At 40.2% G+C, this 19,047-nt stretch overlaps 1 protein-coding gene across 12 annotated transcripts in view; it reads right to left on the reverse strand.

The window, feature by feature from the left end:
• The window catches only part of CFAP54 (cilia and flagella associated protein 54), a 313,162-nt gene that overhangs the window by 152,848 nt on the left and 141,267 nt on the right, over positions 1–19,047 (reverse strand). For all 12 annotated transcript variants that reach the window (XM_044941473.2, XM_044941468.2, XM_044941474.2 and 9 more), the window contains 3 exons: positions 11,020–11,243; positions 10,784–10,919; positions 8,307–8,415 (listed from right to left, as the gene is read on the reverse strand). In XM_044941473.2, coding sequence (XP_044797408.2) covers positions 8,307–8,415; positions 10,784–10,919; positions 11,020–11,243 — 469 coding nt within the window. The remainder of the gene's footprint in view (positions 1–8,306; positions 8,416–10,783; positions 10,920–11,019; positions 11,244–19,047) is intronic.

A 19,047-nucleotide genomic window follows, 5' to 3' on the forward strand; every position in this document is an offset into this window, starting at 1 on the left:
AATAAATATACGTTTTTAAAAACTGAGTTAAAGAATGTGATAAGTGGCTATAAGTGCTTCAGGGGGAAAAAAAAGAATACATTTATCAGGGTAAGGGGAATTGGAAGGAAAGAAGCAGGATGCAGTTTCAAATAGAATGGTCAGGGTAAGCCTCACGGAAAAGATGAGATGCACACAAAGATTTTAAGGAAGTGAGGGGTTTACCAGAGAGCCACCTGGATGGGGGAAGAGCACTTCAGGAAGGAGAAACAGCTAGAGCAAGACCCTAAGGTGAGGGTGTCATAGCAGAAAGGCCAGGGACAATGACTTCCCAAATACAATGGACAGAATCCCTCATCTTAGTTGACCTCTCTCTGACTGTTGACTCATACACACTCTCTCTCTCCTCCACCTTATTGTAACACTCTCAGCTCCTGTACCTCCCACCTCTTAAGCCACATCCCAATTTCTTTCAGATATGAGCTCTGCCTCTGTTTTTTCCATCACAGTCACTAGGGCTCTTCACATAGTCGTCTTTATCCTTGGGGTACAGAGTACAATCACACTACCCTCCCCTTTTGAAGTTAGATGTGGTCACATGACTTTAGCCAATAAAATTGTGGAAAATGTGTCACCTTCAAGTATCAGCTTGAACAGCCATCATCTGACTTATATATAAACTATGAATATAAAGTTATAAAATATGAAAAATATACAAAACATTATTTTTCCTGGTTAAAAAATGGAGACAACAGCAAACCTACCTCATCAGGCAGTTGTAAGCTAATACTCACAAAACATTTATCAGAGTGCCTGATGTCCAATGAATTTTAATGGGGTTGTTATAATAAAACAATCCACTTAGAGCCCTTAGCGTAAAGTGTATGGTATATGCGTGTTGTCTCACTTCAAAGTCTTAACCATTTACTATTTGCCTCCAGTTATAGCTGCCCTAGAGGATAACACTAGTGTTCTGTCTCCTGCCTCTAAAACCATCATGGAAGCCTGTGTCGAGATGGACATTCCATCAGTCCATGAGGAGCTGCTCAACCTCACTGAACACAAGCATGAGCAAAAAACAGACTTTTCCTTGTCTTATGGCAATGAGATTCAGGGATTGTTCATAACTGCTATGTACCCCAGCCCTTTCTGACTGACACAGATTCCAAAGTGATGGCATCCCCAGGTCCATATTCTTAAGAACACCCTCTGGGTGACCTTGTTCAAGCCTCTGATTTCAACCAAACCAATGCACTGGTGGTGAAAATACAAACCTGCTGAGTGCCTCACTGATGTATCATCAGTTCAGTTCAGTTCAGTCACTCAGTTGTGTCCGACTCTTTGTGATACCATGGATAGCAGCACGCCAGGCCTCCCTGTCCATCACCAACTCCCAGTTTACTCAAATTCATGTCCATTGAGTCAGCGATGTCATCCAACCATCTCACCCTCTGTCATCCTCTTCTCCTCCTGCCTTCAATCTTCCCCAGCATCAGGGTCTTTTCAAATGAGTCAGTTCTTCGCATCAGGTGGCCAAAGTATTGGAGTTTCAGCTTCAGCATCAGGCCTTCCAATAAATATTCAGGACCGATTTCCTTTAGGATGGACTGGTTGGATCTCCTTGCTATCCAAGGATCTCTGATCTCCTTGTGTCTTCTCCAAAACCACAGTTCAAATGCATCAATTCTTTGCTGCTCAACTTTCTTTATTGTCCAACTCTCACATCCATACATGACTACTGGAAAAACCATAGCTTTAACTAGACAGACCTTTGTCAATAAAGTAATGTCTGCTTTTTAATATGCTGTCTAGGCTGGTCATAACTTTTCTTCCAAGGAGCAAGCGTCTTTTAATTTCATGGCTACAGTCACCATCTGCACTGATTTTGGAGCCCCCCCCCCAAAAAAAATAAAATCTCTCACTGTTTTCGCTATTTCCCCATCTATTGGCCATGAAGTGTTGCGACCAAATGCCATGATCTTCGTTTTCTGAATGTTGAGCTTTAAGCCAACTTTTTCACTCTCCTCTTTCACTTTCATCAAGAGGGTTTTTAGTTCCTCTTCACTTTCTGCCATAAGGGTGGTCTGCAGGTCCTTAATAGTTATCTACTTTATGTATGCTGCTGCTGCTAAGTCACTTCAGTCGTGTCTGACTCTGTGCGACCCTATAGACAGCAGCCCACCAGGCTCCCCCATCCCTGGGATTCTCCAGGCAAGAACACTGGAGTGGGTTGCCATTTCCTTCTCCAATGCATGAAAGTGAAAAGTGAAAATGAAGTTGCTCAGTTGTGTCCGACTCTTAGCGACCCCATGACTGTAGCCCACCCAGGCTCCTCCACCCATGGATTTTTCAGGCAAGAGTACTGGAGTGGGGTGCCATTGCCTTCTCCAACTTTATGTATAATAGTGTGTATATGTTAGTCCCAATCTCCCAATTCACTCCTCCCCTTCCCCACACCACACCCCCTACTCCCCCACCCCCGGTAACCAGAAGATTGATAACAAGCATTTTTGACAAATTTTCTCACATTTGTTGCCAGTTCTTTTTAGGATGGAGGGGACAGTATAAATCACATTCTGAGTTACAGATCCCAAGTTGGAGGATCTCCAGAGGTTTGACAGACAAGATGAAGAAAAGGACAACACACCCAGGAAGAAACATGCTCTTTGGAACTATTCACACACAACTGATGAGGGGAAGCTGGTCCTCCTGCTGTTCACTGAATATGAGGAAATAATTTATCATTGGCAGTAAAACCTACAAGTTCATGGTCACAAATGCTACTCAACTGGATCGTCTACACTGCTCTGCAGCTCTCCTATCTTCCTTTCTCCTATTTTCCAGTCCACCACCTCACATCTCTCCTGGAATCTCAACCTTGGCTGTGCTCTCAACTCCCTGCTTCATTAAGAAAATCTCTAGTGCCCAGTAAAGATGCCTTCAAATTCTACCACTACCATCTACAAATTTTCCTGCATTTGAACCTGTTCTCTCCTTCCTTTCTTATCTAGCATCAGGGGTGTCCCAACATCCTAAGTCCCATATATCCCATTTTCTGCCTTGTTCATCCTCAAGCTCCTTGCCTGATTAATATCTTTCTCTCTTGGCTCTCCCTCTCTCCTGGATCTTTCTATTTAATATAGAAATATTCTCCTTGTCTTCTACTAAAACAACCACACAAATAAAACAAAGCCCCCCTGGGTTCCACTTTCCCTTCTGGCCGCTCCTGCTTCTTTCTTGTCACTTCTAAGCTTCATCAAAGGCAATTCTCATTCAGTGACTCTGTGCAGGCACAGCTTACCACTACCACACCCACCACTCAAAACACTGCCATTAACCTCACAGCCATTTCTTTGAAACTACTATTGTTAAAGTCATTCATTCAGCAAGTGGACACTGAGTTCCTACTATGTGTCAGGTACTGATGAAGGCATGTGGATTCCATCGATGAACCAATTGTCCTTGACCTCACAGAGCTTACCTTTTATCAGCAGAGGCAGACTAGTAATCAATAAATATACGTTTTTAAAAACTGAGTTAAAGAATGTGATAAGTGGCTATAAGTGCTTCAGGGGGAAAAAAAAGAATACATTTATCAGGGTAAGGGGAATTGGAAGGAAAGAAGCAGGATGCAGTTTCAAATAGAATGGTCAGGGTAAGCCTCACGGAAAAGATGAGATGCACACAAAGATTTTAAGGAAGTGAGGGGTTTACCAGAGAGCCACCTGGATGGGGGAAGAGCACTTCAGGAAGGAGAAACAGCTAGAGCAAGACCCTAAGGTGAGGGTGTCATAGCAGAAAGGCCAGGGACAATGACTTCCCAAATACAATGGACAGAATCCCTCATCTTAGTTGACCTCTCTCTGACTGTTGACTCATACACACTCTCTCTCTCCTCCACCTTATTGTAACACTCTCAGCTCCTGTACCTCCCACCTCTTAAGCCACATCCCAATTTCTTTCAGATATGAGCTCTGCCTCTGTTTTTTCCATCACAGTCACTAGGGCTCTTCACATAGTCGTCTTTATCCTTGGGGTAGAGTACAATCACACTACCCTCCCCTTTTGAAGTTAGATGTGGTCACATGACTTTAGCCAATAAAATTGTGGAAAATGTGTCACCTTCAAGTATCAGCTTGAACAGCCATCATCTGACTTATATATAAACTATGAATATAAAGTTATAAAATATGAAAAATATACAAAACATTATTTTTCCTGGTTAAAAAATGGAGACAACAGCAAACCTACCTCATCAGGCAGTTGTAAGCTAATACTCACAAAACATTTATCAGAGTGCCTGATGTCCAATGAATTTTAATGGGGTTGTTATAATAAAACAATCCACTTAGAGCCCTTAGCGTAGTGTATGGTATATGCGTGTTGTCTCACTTCAAAGTCTTAACCATTTACTATTTGCCTCCAGTTATAGCTGCCCTAGAGGATAACACTAGTGTTCTGTCTCCTGCCTCTAAAACCATCATGGAAGCCTGTGTCGAGATGGACATTCCATCAGTCCATGAGGAGCTGCTCAACCTCACTGAACACAAGCATGAGCAAAAAACAGACTTTTCCTTGTCTTATGGCAATGAGATTCAGGGATTGTTCATAACTGCTATGTACCCCAGCCCTTTCTGACTGACACAGATTCCAAAGTGATGGCATCCCCAGGTCCATATTCTTAAGAACACCCTCTGGGTGACCTTGTTCAAGCCTCTGATTTCAACCAAACCAATGCACTGGTGGTGAAAATACAAACCTGCTGAGTGCCTCACTGATGTATCATCAGTTCAGTTCAGTTCAGTCACTCAGTTGTGTCCGACTCTTTGTGATACCATGGATAGCAGCACGCCAGGCCTCCCTGTCCATCACCAACTCCCAGTTTACTCAAATTCATGTCCATTGAGTCAGCGATGTCATCCAACCATCTCACCCTCTGTCATCCTCTTCTCCTCCTGCCTTCAATCTTCCCCAGCATCAGGGTCTTTTCAAATGAGTCAGTTCTTCGCATCAGGTGGCCAAAGTATTGGAGTTTCAGCTTCAGCATCAGGCCTTCCAATAAATATTCAGGACCGATTTCCTTTAGGATGGACTGGTTGGATCTCCTTGCTATCCAAGGATCTCTGATCTCCTTGTGTCTTCTCCAAAACCACAGTTCAAATGCATCAATTCTTTGCTGCTCAACTTTCTTTATTGTCCAACTCTCACATCCATACATGACTACTGGAAAAACCATAGCTTTAACTAGACAGACCTTTGTCAATAAAGTAATGTCTGCTTTTTAATATGCTGTCTAGGCTGGTCATAACTTTTCTTCCAAGGAGCAAGCGTCTTTTAATTTCATGGCTACAGTCACCATCTGCACTGATTTTGGAGCCCCCCCCCAAAAAAAATAAAATCTCTCACTGTTTTCGCTATTTCCCCATCTATTGGCCATGAAGTGTTGCGACCAAATGCCATGATCTTCGTTTTCTGAATGTTGAGCTTTAAGCCAACTTTTTCACTCTCCTCTTTCACTTTTATCAAGAGGCTCTTTTGTTTTTCTTAGCTTTCTGCCATAAGGGTGGTGTCATCTGCATATCTGAGGTTATTGATATTTCTCCCAGCAGTCTTGATTCCAGCTTGTGCTTCATCCAATCCAGCACATAAGTTAAATAAGCAGGGTGACAATATACAGCCTTGATGTACTCCTCTCCCGATTTGGAACCAGTCTGTTGTTCCATGTCCAGTTCTAACTACTGCTTCTTGACCTGCATACAGATTTCTCAGGAGGTAGGTCAGGTGGTCTGGTATTCCCATCTCTTTAAGGATTTTCTACAGTTCGTTGTGATCCACACAGTCAAAGGCTTTGGCATAGTCAACAAAGCAGAAATAGATGTTTTTCTGGAACTCGCTGCCTTTTTCCATGATCCAGCGGATGTTGGCAATTTGATCTCTGGTTCCTCTGCCTTTTCTAAAACCAGCTTGAACATCTGGAAGTTCATGGTTCATGTATTGCTAAAGCCTGGCTTGGAGAATTTTCAGCATTACTTTACTAGCGTGTGAGATGAGTGCAATTGTGTGGTAGTTTGAGCATTCTTTGGCATTGCCTTTCTTTGGGATTGGAATGAAAACTGACCTTTTCCAGTCCTGTGGCCACTGTTGAGTTTTCCAAATTTGCTGGCATATTGAATGCAGCACTTTCACAGCATCATCTTTCTGGATTTGAAATAGCTCAACTGGAATTCCATCACTTCCACTAGCTTTGTTCGTAGTGATGCTTCCTAAGGCCCACTTGACATCACATTCCAGGATGTCTGGCTCTAGGGGAGTGATTACACCATCATGATTATCTGGGTCATGAATATCTTTTTTGTATAGTTCTTCTGTGTATTCTTGCCACCTCTTCTTAACATCTTTTGCTTCTGTTAGGTCCATACCATTTCTGTCCTTAATTGTGCCCATCTTTGCATGAAATGTTCCCTTGGTCTCTCTAATTCTCTTGAAGAGATCTCTACTCTTTCCCATTCTATTGTTTTCCTCTATTTCTTTGCACTGATCACTGACTGACTGGATGATTCTACTCAACTATTACTCAGACACCTCAAACTCAGTAATAGCAAAGAGATGTTTTCCTCTAACCTGCCCCTCACTTCAGTACTTTTTAATAGAGTGAAGATACCACAACCACTTAGCCACCCAAGCCAGAAACCAAAGCAATTTGAACTCCTCCCTTCCTCGTGCATCCCCCTCACCTAATGAGCATACAGCTGCCCACCCCTCTGTTCTCACTATCTAAGTCCAGGACCTCCTCATGTCTGTAAACCCATAAGCAGGTAGCAGCAGCTCTCCTGCCGCCATGTGGTCTCCTTCCAACCCATTCTCCACGTTGCTGAAGTGTCTTTCAAGAACACAAATATGATCATTTCATTTTCCTTCTTTAAACCCTTCTAACTAGCTCCCTTCACCTCCCTAGATATATCTGAGCCTCTTTACCCTACCTTCTAAGACCCCTTATTATCCAATTCCTGCCAACCTTTCTACTCTCAACTTTTGCCTTTTACTTTTATGATAACCCCACTAAATTACGTAGAGTCTCTCAAAAATGATGCTAGCCATTAACTATTATTGTTTATAGCAGCAGCAGGAGTCACAACAGTATAGACCTTACTACTCTACACTATCATCTCTGGCTTATTTATCGGTCTCTTTCAATGGGCTGTAAATCATATAACAAATCTTTAGTCTCATTCATCTTTGTATTCTCAGGACCTCAGTCAGTCATTCAGTTCAGTCGCTCAGTTGTGTCCGACTCTTTGTGACCCCATGGACTGCAGCACGCCAGGCTTCCCTGTCCATCACCAACTCCCGGAGCTTGCTCAAACTCATGTCTATCAAGTTGGTGATGCCATTCAACCATCTCATCCTCTGTCATCCCCTTCTCCTTCTGCCTTCAATCTTTCCCAGTTTCTCAGGACCTAGTATAGCACTTAACACATGGTAGATACTCAATAAATATTTGCTGAATGACTGAATGGCTGCCTGACTCAAGAAATGAATGAATGAATGAATGCATAAATACATACATACACACATACATACCTAAAATCAACAGATAAATAAATGAAGGAATCCAAACACATCAAGGCTTCCCAGATCATGCTAGTGGTAAAGAACCCACCTGTCAATGCAAGAGATATCAAAGGGAAGACTTGCATTTCTTTCCTCTACCCAAAACAGAGACAGGAAAACCACCACTGAGAGAGGCATTACTTCCATTTTCATCCCTTCCCATCATCTCATTCCTATAAGCCACATTGCCAAAACATTCCAAGAGGCCTCACCAGCTAAAAGCAAAGGAGTCATAATGTTTCAGAATCTTCTGTTGTACTCTTGTTTAAAAACCAACAAGTTAACCTTGGTAATACCAGTAGAAAAATAATCCATACTGATTATGGAAATGGAAGTTATTATGGGGATCAGGATAGAACCAAGAAAATAGTGAAAGATCAGTTTAAAGAGTTCCCAAGTGAGATTAAAAATAGAGAAAAACTTGTGAAACAGTCTTTTCTCATCTTTAATTTTTCCCATCAATTTCCTTTCTCCCTCTTCTCTTATTTCCCTTTTTTAACTTACAGATTAAACTAATAAAAGACATGAGTTTTAATTCCCCTTAAGTGACATTTATAGCAATATAAGATGGTAAATATCAAGTGGATTATTTTCAGTCAAATCTGCAAAAGAGATTTTGCAAACACTTTAATTATGGGAGACTGGACATGCAGAACACAACAGCAATCTTGTTTTAAAGAAGAGAGAAAGAGCTTCAAGCTAAGATTGGTTCCAACCTGAATAGATAAGCTTTCTAAGGACATCTGCTCGCTGTCCTGTAGCTGTCCCTTTATTGGTTGGAGGATTAATCTTGAGCTGTACCCCAACGAAATTTCGGCAGGTTATCTTTAAAAAGATAGGAGAAAACAAATATCACTTAGGTATTTAGAGCCAAATTTTTGCTTACTTGAAATGTTCATCTTATTTTTCGTTAGCCAAAAAGAAGAGATACAAAAAGATGCTACAAATAAAAGCTCCAGAGTAACATTCAATCATGAGAACTTTTGAGGGAAAAAAAAAGTGGCTACATAATTTTTCATATTTCTTATGTATACCACAGCTGGAAAAGCATTAGGCAAATTATGTAGAGCAATTATAATAATTTCTCTGATGTTCTATAAATTCACTAGTCTAAATATATCTCCCATTATGTAAGTCGAAACATATTTAAAATAGAGGCTGCTTTTTCAATGGCAGATTTCCCCTCTACTCATAATTAACACTACTTAAACTTCCCTGGTGGAGTTTTTCAGAACTAACGTCCTCTGTAGTATTTTTTAACAGATAATGAGTCCTAAAATGAAACAGACCATTTTTAGACATAAGGTAATTCTTTTAAAAGGTCCAAGATCCTCTTCTCTCCATTTCTCCACCCCACCTCCCACATCCCTGCTCAAAATACAACCATCCTTGAACCCCAGTCTGATATAGATGATGCTTCTTTATTATCATCCCTTGTAGTTACCTCTATAATGAGATGCAAGGACAGTCTAAGAAAATGCAAATTCCTTCCCCCAGCCTCTTAAGATCTTACTTGACCTAGTCCTTCCCACCTCTCCAGCTTCATTTAAAAAATCTTTATTGAACACCTATTATGTGCCAGGCACTACTCCAAGCTCACAGATGATATAGCAGAAAAGAAAATAAGCAAAAATTCCTCTTCTTGTGGTACTTATTGTAGTGGAAATAGACAATAAACAAAATATATAGGGTACATGATAAAGTGGACTAAGAGTTATAAATGCTATAGAGAAAAACAGACAAACAGACACGTACATTTAAACAAGGCAGTGAGGAAAAAGTCTTCACAGAGAATGTGATGTTCAGTCAAGACTGGAAAAGGTGTGGGAAAAATCAATGTGGACATTTGGGGAAGGGAAAGACAACTGTAACTAATTTTGCTTCTTTAATTGAACCCTGACTGATACAGGCAGTTAGATACGTCAGCACAGAATACAGGAGAAAGGTCTAGACAGGAGATGTAATTTTGGTAGCCATCGTCATAAAGATGTTTACTTTGAGCTGCAGGTTGAGTTAACTCTCCAACAGAGAATATCTAGCTAGAGTACTGGAGGACCAAGAGCAGAACGTTGGGCTGTACTAACACTGGGACACTAGGGAGAAGAGAAGGAAGCACCCAAGAAGATGCAGAAGGAGCAGCCCCTTCTTCTCATCTCTCTTGTCTGCTGCACTGCAGGGTCTGGGCCTCCTTCCTGCCCCAACTCAAGGTCTTTGATCCTGTTCTCCCCTTAGGCTGGAATGTTCTTTTACTCTATAGGGCTGGCCCTTTCCCACCAAATGTGATCATCTCCAAGAGACCTTCCCAATCACCTCTGCTCAACTTTTCCACCTCTCACCCCAGCCTATCTCTATCCCATGTAGCTGTTTTATCTTCTTCAGAGAATTCATGCTGATCATAAATCTTTTTATCTGTTTACATGTTTATCCACTGGTCCTACCTCCATACTTCTGAAACTAAACTCCATAAAGCAAGAACACAGCTCTCTCTACATAGAATATGCAAAAGGCAAGAATATGCCAAGACCATAAGCAGCTTTTGTGAGAAGGAAAAAGCCCTCCCTTCTCTGGGGGGCTGCAAGCCCCTCAAGGCCACATGGACTAGTGTGTGGGGCAGGGGCTGGATTCAGCACCCCAACGTATGCCAAGTGCCCTAGGGCAGGACACAGACTGCACAATTGAATGCAGCAGCTCTAATCTTAGTGAGTCAGTACATATTTATTAAGCTAATAAATGAGAGAATAGATGTATCTCTTTCCTCCCCCAACTTAAACTGCAACATGTCATTCATTAGCCCTAGGTACTTTTGCCTTCATGGGCCTACTGCTCCATCAAAAAATATTATTAAAACTGCAACATTGTCTTTAACATAAAAGTTCCTTTTTCTTCTGATTGTAAAAGAAATCAAAACATATAATGGCTTCTAAAAAAGTGCTATGTCTCCAGCACTCTTTTCACTGTGCCTAATGGGTAAATCAGCTTTGACCTGGATATAAGCTCCTCGTGTACAAGGACTTAATTTTTGTTTTCTCTGTATCTGGAAAATACTGTCAAACAGCGATTCTCAACAATGCTTGCTGATTTGAATGATAAATGCCTAAGTGAAAATAGCAACGTTTATCTGATCCCAAATCTTGCTAGCTATATGCGTACTAATAAGAAATCACAACTGCATGAATAACAGAGCCAAACTTACCTTCTGTTTGTATTCAGTCTCATATCTTACACAAGCCTGTTGGCTGATGTCTGGGCCCTTGCATTTGGATATTTGCAGTAGAAGCTGGCGCTGTGCGTAAACCAGGAGTGGAGTCACTTGCTCTGTATATCTTTCACTGGATAAGAGTAAAATATATATTAGAAACAAACATTAGTAAAGACACGTTCTTCTCAGTGAAGTCTATCGCTGTTAGCCGCCCTTTTAGAGGTACTTACTGCGAAACTGCATTGAACTGAATGGCAAGTGATACGAGTGTTTCCCATTTTTCTACTTGATAGACAAGTTCCAGAGATTTTAATACAAAGTCATGGATCCATTTCAAATCGACCACATTGACGTCATCCAGAGGATGCTCAAAGGTAAGGCTGGAACCACCGTTATCATTTTTAATATTTCCGTAGCAACTCGGGACACTGAACTCTCCTTTTTCATCAATAGTCTGCAAGTAGTACATTGAAACAAAACTTTGAAATTTCATATTTCCCTACATGTTTGGTCTGAACACGGAATGAATAGCTAAAAATATAACATGGAAAAGAACTGAACAGAAAAATACTGAATATATTTATTATGTAAATCAAAGCTAGATGATACTGTTCAATAGCTCTTCTGTGATGAAGGAAATGTGTTACATTTGTGCTGTTCCATACAGTAGCCACTAAGCACATGTGGATACTGAGCTGTTGAAGTCTGACTACGGCAACTGGATTTTTAAGTTTATTTCATTGTAATTGTTTGAGCCTAAATATACATAGCCACATATGGTTAATCATTACTATACTTCCTGGTACATAGTCACTATTTAAGTAAGAACATTAAACCAATAAATAAGGTAAAGTTATGAGGAAAAACAGTCTATCAGTTCAGTTCAGTCAGTTCAGTTCAGTCACTCAGTCATGTCTGACTCTTTACGACCCCATGAATCACAGCACGCTAGGCCTCCCTGTCCATCACCAACTTCCAGAGTTCACTTAGACTTACGTCCATTGAGTCAGTGATGCCATCCAGCCATCTCATCCTCTGTCGTCCCCTTTTCCTCCTGCCCCCAATCCCTCCCAGCATTAGAGTCTTTTCCAATGAGTCAACTCTTCGCATCAGGTGGCCAAAGTACTGGAGTTTCAGCTTCAGCATCATTCCTTCCAAAGAAATCTCAGGGCTGATCTCCTTTAGAATGGACTGGTTGGATCTCCTTGCAGTCCAAGGGACTCTCAAGAGTCTTCTCCAACACCACAGTTCAAAACCATCAATTCTTCGGCGCTCAGCTTTCTTCACAGTCCAACTCTCACATCCATACATGACCACTGGAAAAACCATAGCCTTGACTAGATGGACCTTTGTTGGCAAAGTAATGTCTCTGCTTTTGAATATGCTATCTAGGTTGGTCATAACTTTCCTTCCAAGGAGTAAACGTCTTTTAATTTCATGGCTGAAGTCACCATCTGCAGTGATTTTGGAGCCCCCAAAAATAAAGTCTGACACTGTTTCCATTGTTTCCCCATCTATTTGCCATGAAGTGATGGGACCAGATGCCATGATCTTCGTTTTCTGAATGTTGAACTTTAAGCCAACTTTTTCACTCTCCTCTTTCACTTTCATCAAGAGGCTTTTTAGTTCCTCTTCACTTTCTGCCGTAAGGGTGGTGTCATCTGCATATCTGAGGTTCTTGATATTTCTCCTGGCAATCTTGATTCCAGCTTGTGCTTCTTCCAGCCCAGTGTTTCTCATGATGTACTCTGCACATAAGCTGAATTAGTCGGGTGACAAGATACAGCCTTGACGTACTCCTTTTCCTATTTGGAACCAGTCTGTGGTTCCATGTCCAGTTCTAACTGTTGCTTCCTGACCTGCATATAGGTTTCTCAAGAGGCAGGTCAGGTGGTCTGGTATTCCCATCTCTTTCAGAATTTTCCACAGTTTATTGTGATCCACACAGTCAAAGGCTTTGGCATAGTCAACAAAGCAGAAATAGATGTTTTTCTGGAGCTCTCTTCCTTTTTCCATGATCCAGCAGATGTTGGCAATTTGATCTCTGGTTCCTCTGCCTTTTCTAAAACCAGCTTGAACATCTGGAAGTTCACGGTTCATGTATTGCTAAAGCCTGGCTTGGAGAATTTTCAGCATAACTTTACTAGCGTGTGAGATGAGTGCAATTGTGTGGTAGTTTAAGCATTCTTTGGCATTGCCTTTCTTTGGGATTGGAATGAAAACTGACCTTTTCCAGTCCTGTGGCCACTGCTGGGTTTTCCAAATTTGCTGGCATATTGAGTGCAGCACTTGCACAGCATCATCTTGCAGGATTTGAAATAGCTCAACTAAAATTCCATCACCTCCACTAGCTTTGTTCGTAATGATGCTTTCTAAGGCCCACTTGACCTCACATTCCAGGCTGTCTGGTTCTAGGTGAGTGATCACACCATCATGATTATTTGGGTCGTGAAGCTCTTTTTTGTACAGTTCTTCTGTGTATTCTTGCCACCTCTTCTTAATATCTTCTGCTTCTGTTAGGTCCTTAGCATTTCTGTCCTTTATCGAACCCATCTTTGCATGAAATGTTCCCTTGGTGTCTCTAAGTTTCTTGAAGAAATCTCTAGTGTTTCCCATTCTGTTGTTTTCCTCTGTGTCTTTGCATCGCTGAAGAAGGCTTTCTCCTCTCTCCTTGCTATTCTTTGGAACTCTGCATTCAGATGCTTATATCTTTCCTTTTTTCCTTTGCTTTTCACTTCTCTTCTTTTCACAGCTATTTGTAAGGCCTCCTCAGGCAGCCATTTTGCTTTTTTTTGCATTTCTTTTCCATGGGATGGTCTTGATCCCTGTCTCCTGTACAATGTCACGAACCTCTGTCCATAGTTCATCAGGCACTCTATCAGATCTAGTCCCTTAAATCTATTTCTCACTTCCACTGTATAATCATACGGAATTTGATTTAGGTCATACCTGAATGATCTAGTGGTTTTCCCTACTTTCTTCAGTTTAAGTCTGAATTTGGCAATAAGGAGTTCATGATCTGAGCTACAGTCAGCTCCCGATCTTGTTTTTGCTGACTGTATAGAGCTTCTCCATTTTTGGCTGCAAAGAATATAATCAATCTGATATCATTGTTGACCATATGGTGATGTCCATGTGTAGAGTGATGTCCATGTGTAGAGTCTTCTCTTGTGTTGTTGGAAGAGGGTGTTTGCTATGACCAGTGCGTTCTCTTTGCAAAATTCTATTAGCCTTTGCCCTGCTTCATTCCGTACTCCAAGGCCAAATTTGCCTTTTAACCCAGGTGTTTCTTGACTTCCTACTTTTGCATTCCAGTCCCCTATAATGAAAAGGACATCTTTTTTGGGTGTTAGTTCTAAAGGGTCTTGTAGGTCTTCATAGAACCGTTCAACTTCAGCTTCTTCAGCATTACTGGTTGGGGCATAGGCTTGGATTACTGTAGACCCTCTTTTCACCAAAATTGAAGAGTTACTATGTAACTATTGTATTCATTTCCTATAAGTCCCTGCTGCATTTGATGCACTCTAGAGATGTTTTCTTTTAATTTTAAAGATTTATTTATTCTTAATTGAAGGATACTTGCTTTACAATGTTGTGTTGGTTTCTGCCAAACATCAACATTAATCAGCAATAGGTATATATATATATACGTCCCCTCCTTCTTGAACATCCCTCCCACTTCTCTCCCCATCCCACTTCTCTCCCCATCCCACACCTCTAGGTTGTTTCAGAGTCCAGATTTGAGTTCCCTGAGCATACAGTAAATTTCCACTGGCTATCTATTTTACATATGGTAATGTTTATTTCCACATTACTCTCTTCATACATCCCATCCTCTCCTTCCTCCCCCCTCACCATGTCCATCAGTCTGTTCTCTAAGTCTGTGTCTCCTTTGCTGCCTGAAATAATTTCATCAGTACCATCTTTCTAGATTCCTTATATATGCGTTACTAAACAATATTCATTTTTCTCTTTCTGACTTACTTCGATCTGTATAATAGACTATAGGCTCATCCACCTCATTAGAACTGACTCAAATGTAATATTTCATTGTATATCCATACCACAGCTTCTTTATCCATTCATCTGTTGATGGACATCTGAGTTGCTTCCATGTCCTAGCTATTGTAAATTGTGCTGCAATGAACACTGGGGTACATGTGTTTTTTTCAATTTAGGTTTCCTCAGGGTATATGCCTCCTAGTGGGATTACTGGGTCATATGGTAGCTTTATTCCTAGTTTTTTAAGGAATCTCAATACTGTTTTCCATACTGGCTGTATCAATTTACATTCTCACCAACAGTGCAAGAGGCTTCCCTTTTCTCCACATCCTCTCTAGCATTTATTGTTTGTAGATTCTTTTTGATCATGGCCATTCTGACTGAAGTGATATCTCATTTTAGTTTTGATTTGCATTTCTCTGCTAATGAGTGATCTTGAGCATCTTTTCATGTGTTTGTTAGCCATCTGTATGTCTTCTTTGGAGAAAAGTCTGTTTAGTTCTTTGGCCCATTTTTTGATTGGGTCGTTTATTTTTCTGGAATTGAGCTGCAGGAGTTGCTTGTATATTTTTGAGATTAGTTTGTCAGTTGCTTCATTTGCTATTATTTTCTTCCATTCTGAAGGCTGTCTTTTCACCTTGCTTAGAGTTTCCTTTGTTGTGCAGAAACTTTTATTTTTAATTAGGTCCCATTTGTTTATTTTTGCTTTTATTTCCAATATTCTGGGAGATGGGTAACAGAGGATCCTGCTGTGATTTATGTTGGAGAGTGTTTTGCCTATGTTCTCCTCTAGGAGTTTTATAGTTTCTGGTCTTACGTTGAGATCTTTAATCCATTTTGAGTTTATTTTTGTGTATGGTGTTAGAAAGTGTTCTAGTTTCATTCTTTTACAAGTGGTTAACCAGTTTTCCCAGCACCACTTGTTAAAGAGATTGTCTTTTCTCCATTATATAGTCTTGCCTCCTTTGTCAAAGATAAGGTGGCCATAGGTGCATGGATTTATCTCTGGGCTTTCTATTTTGTTCAATTGATCTATATTTCTGTCTTTGTGCCAGTACCATACTATCTTGATGACTGTGGCTTTGTAGTAGAGCCTGAAGTCAGGCAGGTTGCTTCCTCCAGTCCATTCTTCTTTCTCAAGATTGCTGTGGCTATTCGAGGTTTTTTGTATTTCCATACAAATTGTGAAATTATTTGTTCTAGCTCTGTGAAAAATACCATTGGTAGCTTGATAGGGATTGCATTGAATCTATAGATTGCTTTGGGTAGTATACTCATTTTCACTATATTGATTCTTCTGATTCATGAACATGGTATATTTCTCCATCTATTAGTGTCCTCTTTGATTTCTTTCACCAGTGTTTTATAGTTTTCAATATATAGGTCTTTAGTTTCTTTAGGTAGATATATTCCTAAATATTTTATTCTTTTCGTTGCAATGGTGAATGGAATTGTTTCCTTAATTTCTCTTTCTATTTTCTCATTATTAGTGTATAGGACTTCTCATTGCGGTGGCTTCTCTTGTTGAGGAGCACAGGCTCTAGGGCATGTAGGCTTCAGTAGTTGCATCATGTAGGCTCAGCTGTTGTGGCTCCCAGATTCTAAGCCTAGGCTCAATAGTTGTGGCACATGTGCTTAATTGCTTGGTGGCATGTGGGATCTTTCCAGATCAGGGATCAAAGTTGTGTCTCCTGCATTGTTACACAGATTCTTTTACCACTGAACCACCAGGAAAGCCTTGATTTATTTCTTACATGCTCCTTTTGTGAAACTATTTTTCTGCAAGTGATGATTCATGATCATATCAACACTAGTGAATACTGTGCTTTCACCTTGGGTACTGAAAGCACTGGATAGCAAAGTACATTTCCATCAATGTTATCCTCAGCCATACTGACCATCTTCCCTTCCACTTTCAGGCACAGCCCACTCAGGATCTTCAGGATCTTATAATTGCCAGGGAATATCACATGATGACTGATGAGGTCCCAGTAAATAATTGTGATAGAAGATGACAGCTTCCCTGGCTTAGCAGGTACCCATAGCTCAGAGCGAGCATGGGTCAACCAGAGGTAGAGAAGGAGCAGATGAAAAAAGTGATACAGAATTTTGTAAATACTTTTTCTGTATCTATTTCAATGGCCATATGATTTTTCTCCTTTATCCTGTTAATATGGTGAATTATATTGATTAATTTTCAAATGTGAACCTTACATATCTGGGCTCAAACCCCACTTGATCATCATTTGTATATATTATATATATTCTTTGCATATTTTATATATTGCTGGGATTAATTTGCTAATACTTCATTAAGGAGTTTGGTGTATATGTTCATAAGTAATATTGATTAATATTTTTCTGTTTGATGTACCTGTCAGGGTTAAGCTGGCCTCACTTCCCAAAAACAGTATACTATTTATTATTTCTTCCTTTATGTTTGCTAGAATTCTGTAGAAAAGTATTCTGGGCCTAGAGTTTTATGTCAAAGTTTCTGATTATAAACTCAATTTAATATATTTAGGTTAATATGTGTTGGTTTTGTTAAGCTGTACTTTCTAATAGACATGTCCATCTCATCTAAGTTATCCAATTCATTAGTAAAAATTGGATATGATTTCTCTTATTTTTCTTTTAATATATATGGGAACTATAACCATATCCCTCTATTGTTACTAATAATAGCAATTCACACTTTTCTCACTTTTGTTCATCAGTATTCCTAAGATTCCGTCAATTTTAATCATTTTCAAAAGATTAATTGAATGACTTTATTAATTTTCTGGGTTTTTTTGTATCTAATTTACTTCTGCTCTTACCATTTTCTTCTTTCTTACTATTTTCATTATTCTTTTTACTTACTCTGGGTTTAATTTATTCTTCTTTTTCTAGCTCCTATAGATGAACACTAAATGGTTGATATTATATCTTTGTTCCTATTTACTAAACATTTAAAGCTATGAATTTCCTGCTAAGCACTGGCTTATTGCATCTCAAAATTTTGATATATTCTCATCAGTTGAAATATTTTTAAAATTTTTTTTATGTTTTCTTCTTTGACCCATGGGTTATTTAGAATTATGTTGTTTAATTTCCGGATATTTGAAAATTTTCCTTCCTACATTATATTAACCTGTTTATAATGTAGCTCATTACATTATAAAGAGTAAACATACTCTTTAAGACTTAAGTCTTTTAAATTTTATTATGACTTATTTTTTGACTCTGTGTACAATTCATCTTGCGGAAAGGAGCAACCCCACATCCAAGGAGTGGTGGCTGTGTGGGTGGCAGGAGGGCCAAGAGGAACTACTCCACGTCCAAGGTCAGGAGGGGTGGCTGTGAGGAGATACACCTCTCCCAAGGTAAGGAGCAGAAGCTGCGCTTTGCTGGAGCAGCCGTGAAGACATACCCCACGTCTAAGGTAAGAGAAACCCAAGTAAGATGGTAGGTCTTACAAGAGGGCATCAGAGGGCAGACATACTGAAATCATAATCACAGAAAACTAGCCAATCTGATCACTTGGACCAAGGCTTGTCTAACTCAATGAAACTAAGCCATGCCGTGTGGGGCCACCCAAGATGGACGCGTCATGGTGGAGAGGTCTGACAGAATGTGGTCCACTGGAGAAGGAAGGCAAACCAAACCACTTCAGTATTCTTGCCTTGAGAACCCCATGAACAGTATGAAAAGGCAAAATGATAGGATACTGAAAGGGGAACTCCCTGGGTCGGTAGGTGCCCAACATGCTACTGGAGATCAGTGGAGAAATAACTCCAGAAAGAATGAAGGGATGGAGCCAAAGCAAAAACAATACCCAGTTGTGAATGCGACTGGTGATAGAAACAAGGTCCAATGCTGTAAAGACTAATATTGCACAGGAACCTGGAAAGTTAAGTCCATGAAACAAAGCCAATTGGAAGTGGTCAAACAGGAGATGGCAAGAGTGAACGTCAACATTCTAGGAATCAGCAAACTAAAATGGACTGGAATGGGTGAATTTAACTCAGATGACCATTATATCTACTACTGTGGGCAGGAATCCCTTAGAAGAAATGGAGTAGCCATCATGGTCAACAAAAGAGTCCAAAATGCAGTACTTGGATGCAATCTCAAAAAAGACAGGATGATCTCAGTTCGTTTCCAAGGCAAACCATTCAATATCATGGTAATCCAAGTCTATGCCCCAACTCACACTGAAGAAGCTGAAGTTGAACGGTTCTATGAAGACCTACAAGACCTTTTAGAACTAACAC

The sequence above is a fragment of the Bubalus bubalis genome, chromosome 4, assembly GCF_019923935.1.
Source record: "Bubalus bubalis isolate 160015118507 breed Murrah chromosome 4, NDDB_SH_1, whole genome shotgun sequence".
Classification (NCBI taxonomy): Eukaryota; Metazoa; Chordata; class Mammalia; order Artiodactyla; family Bovidae; genus Bubalus; species Bubalus bubalis.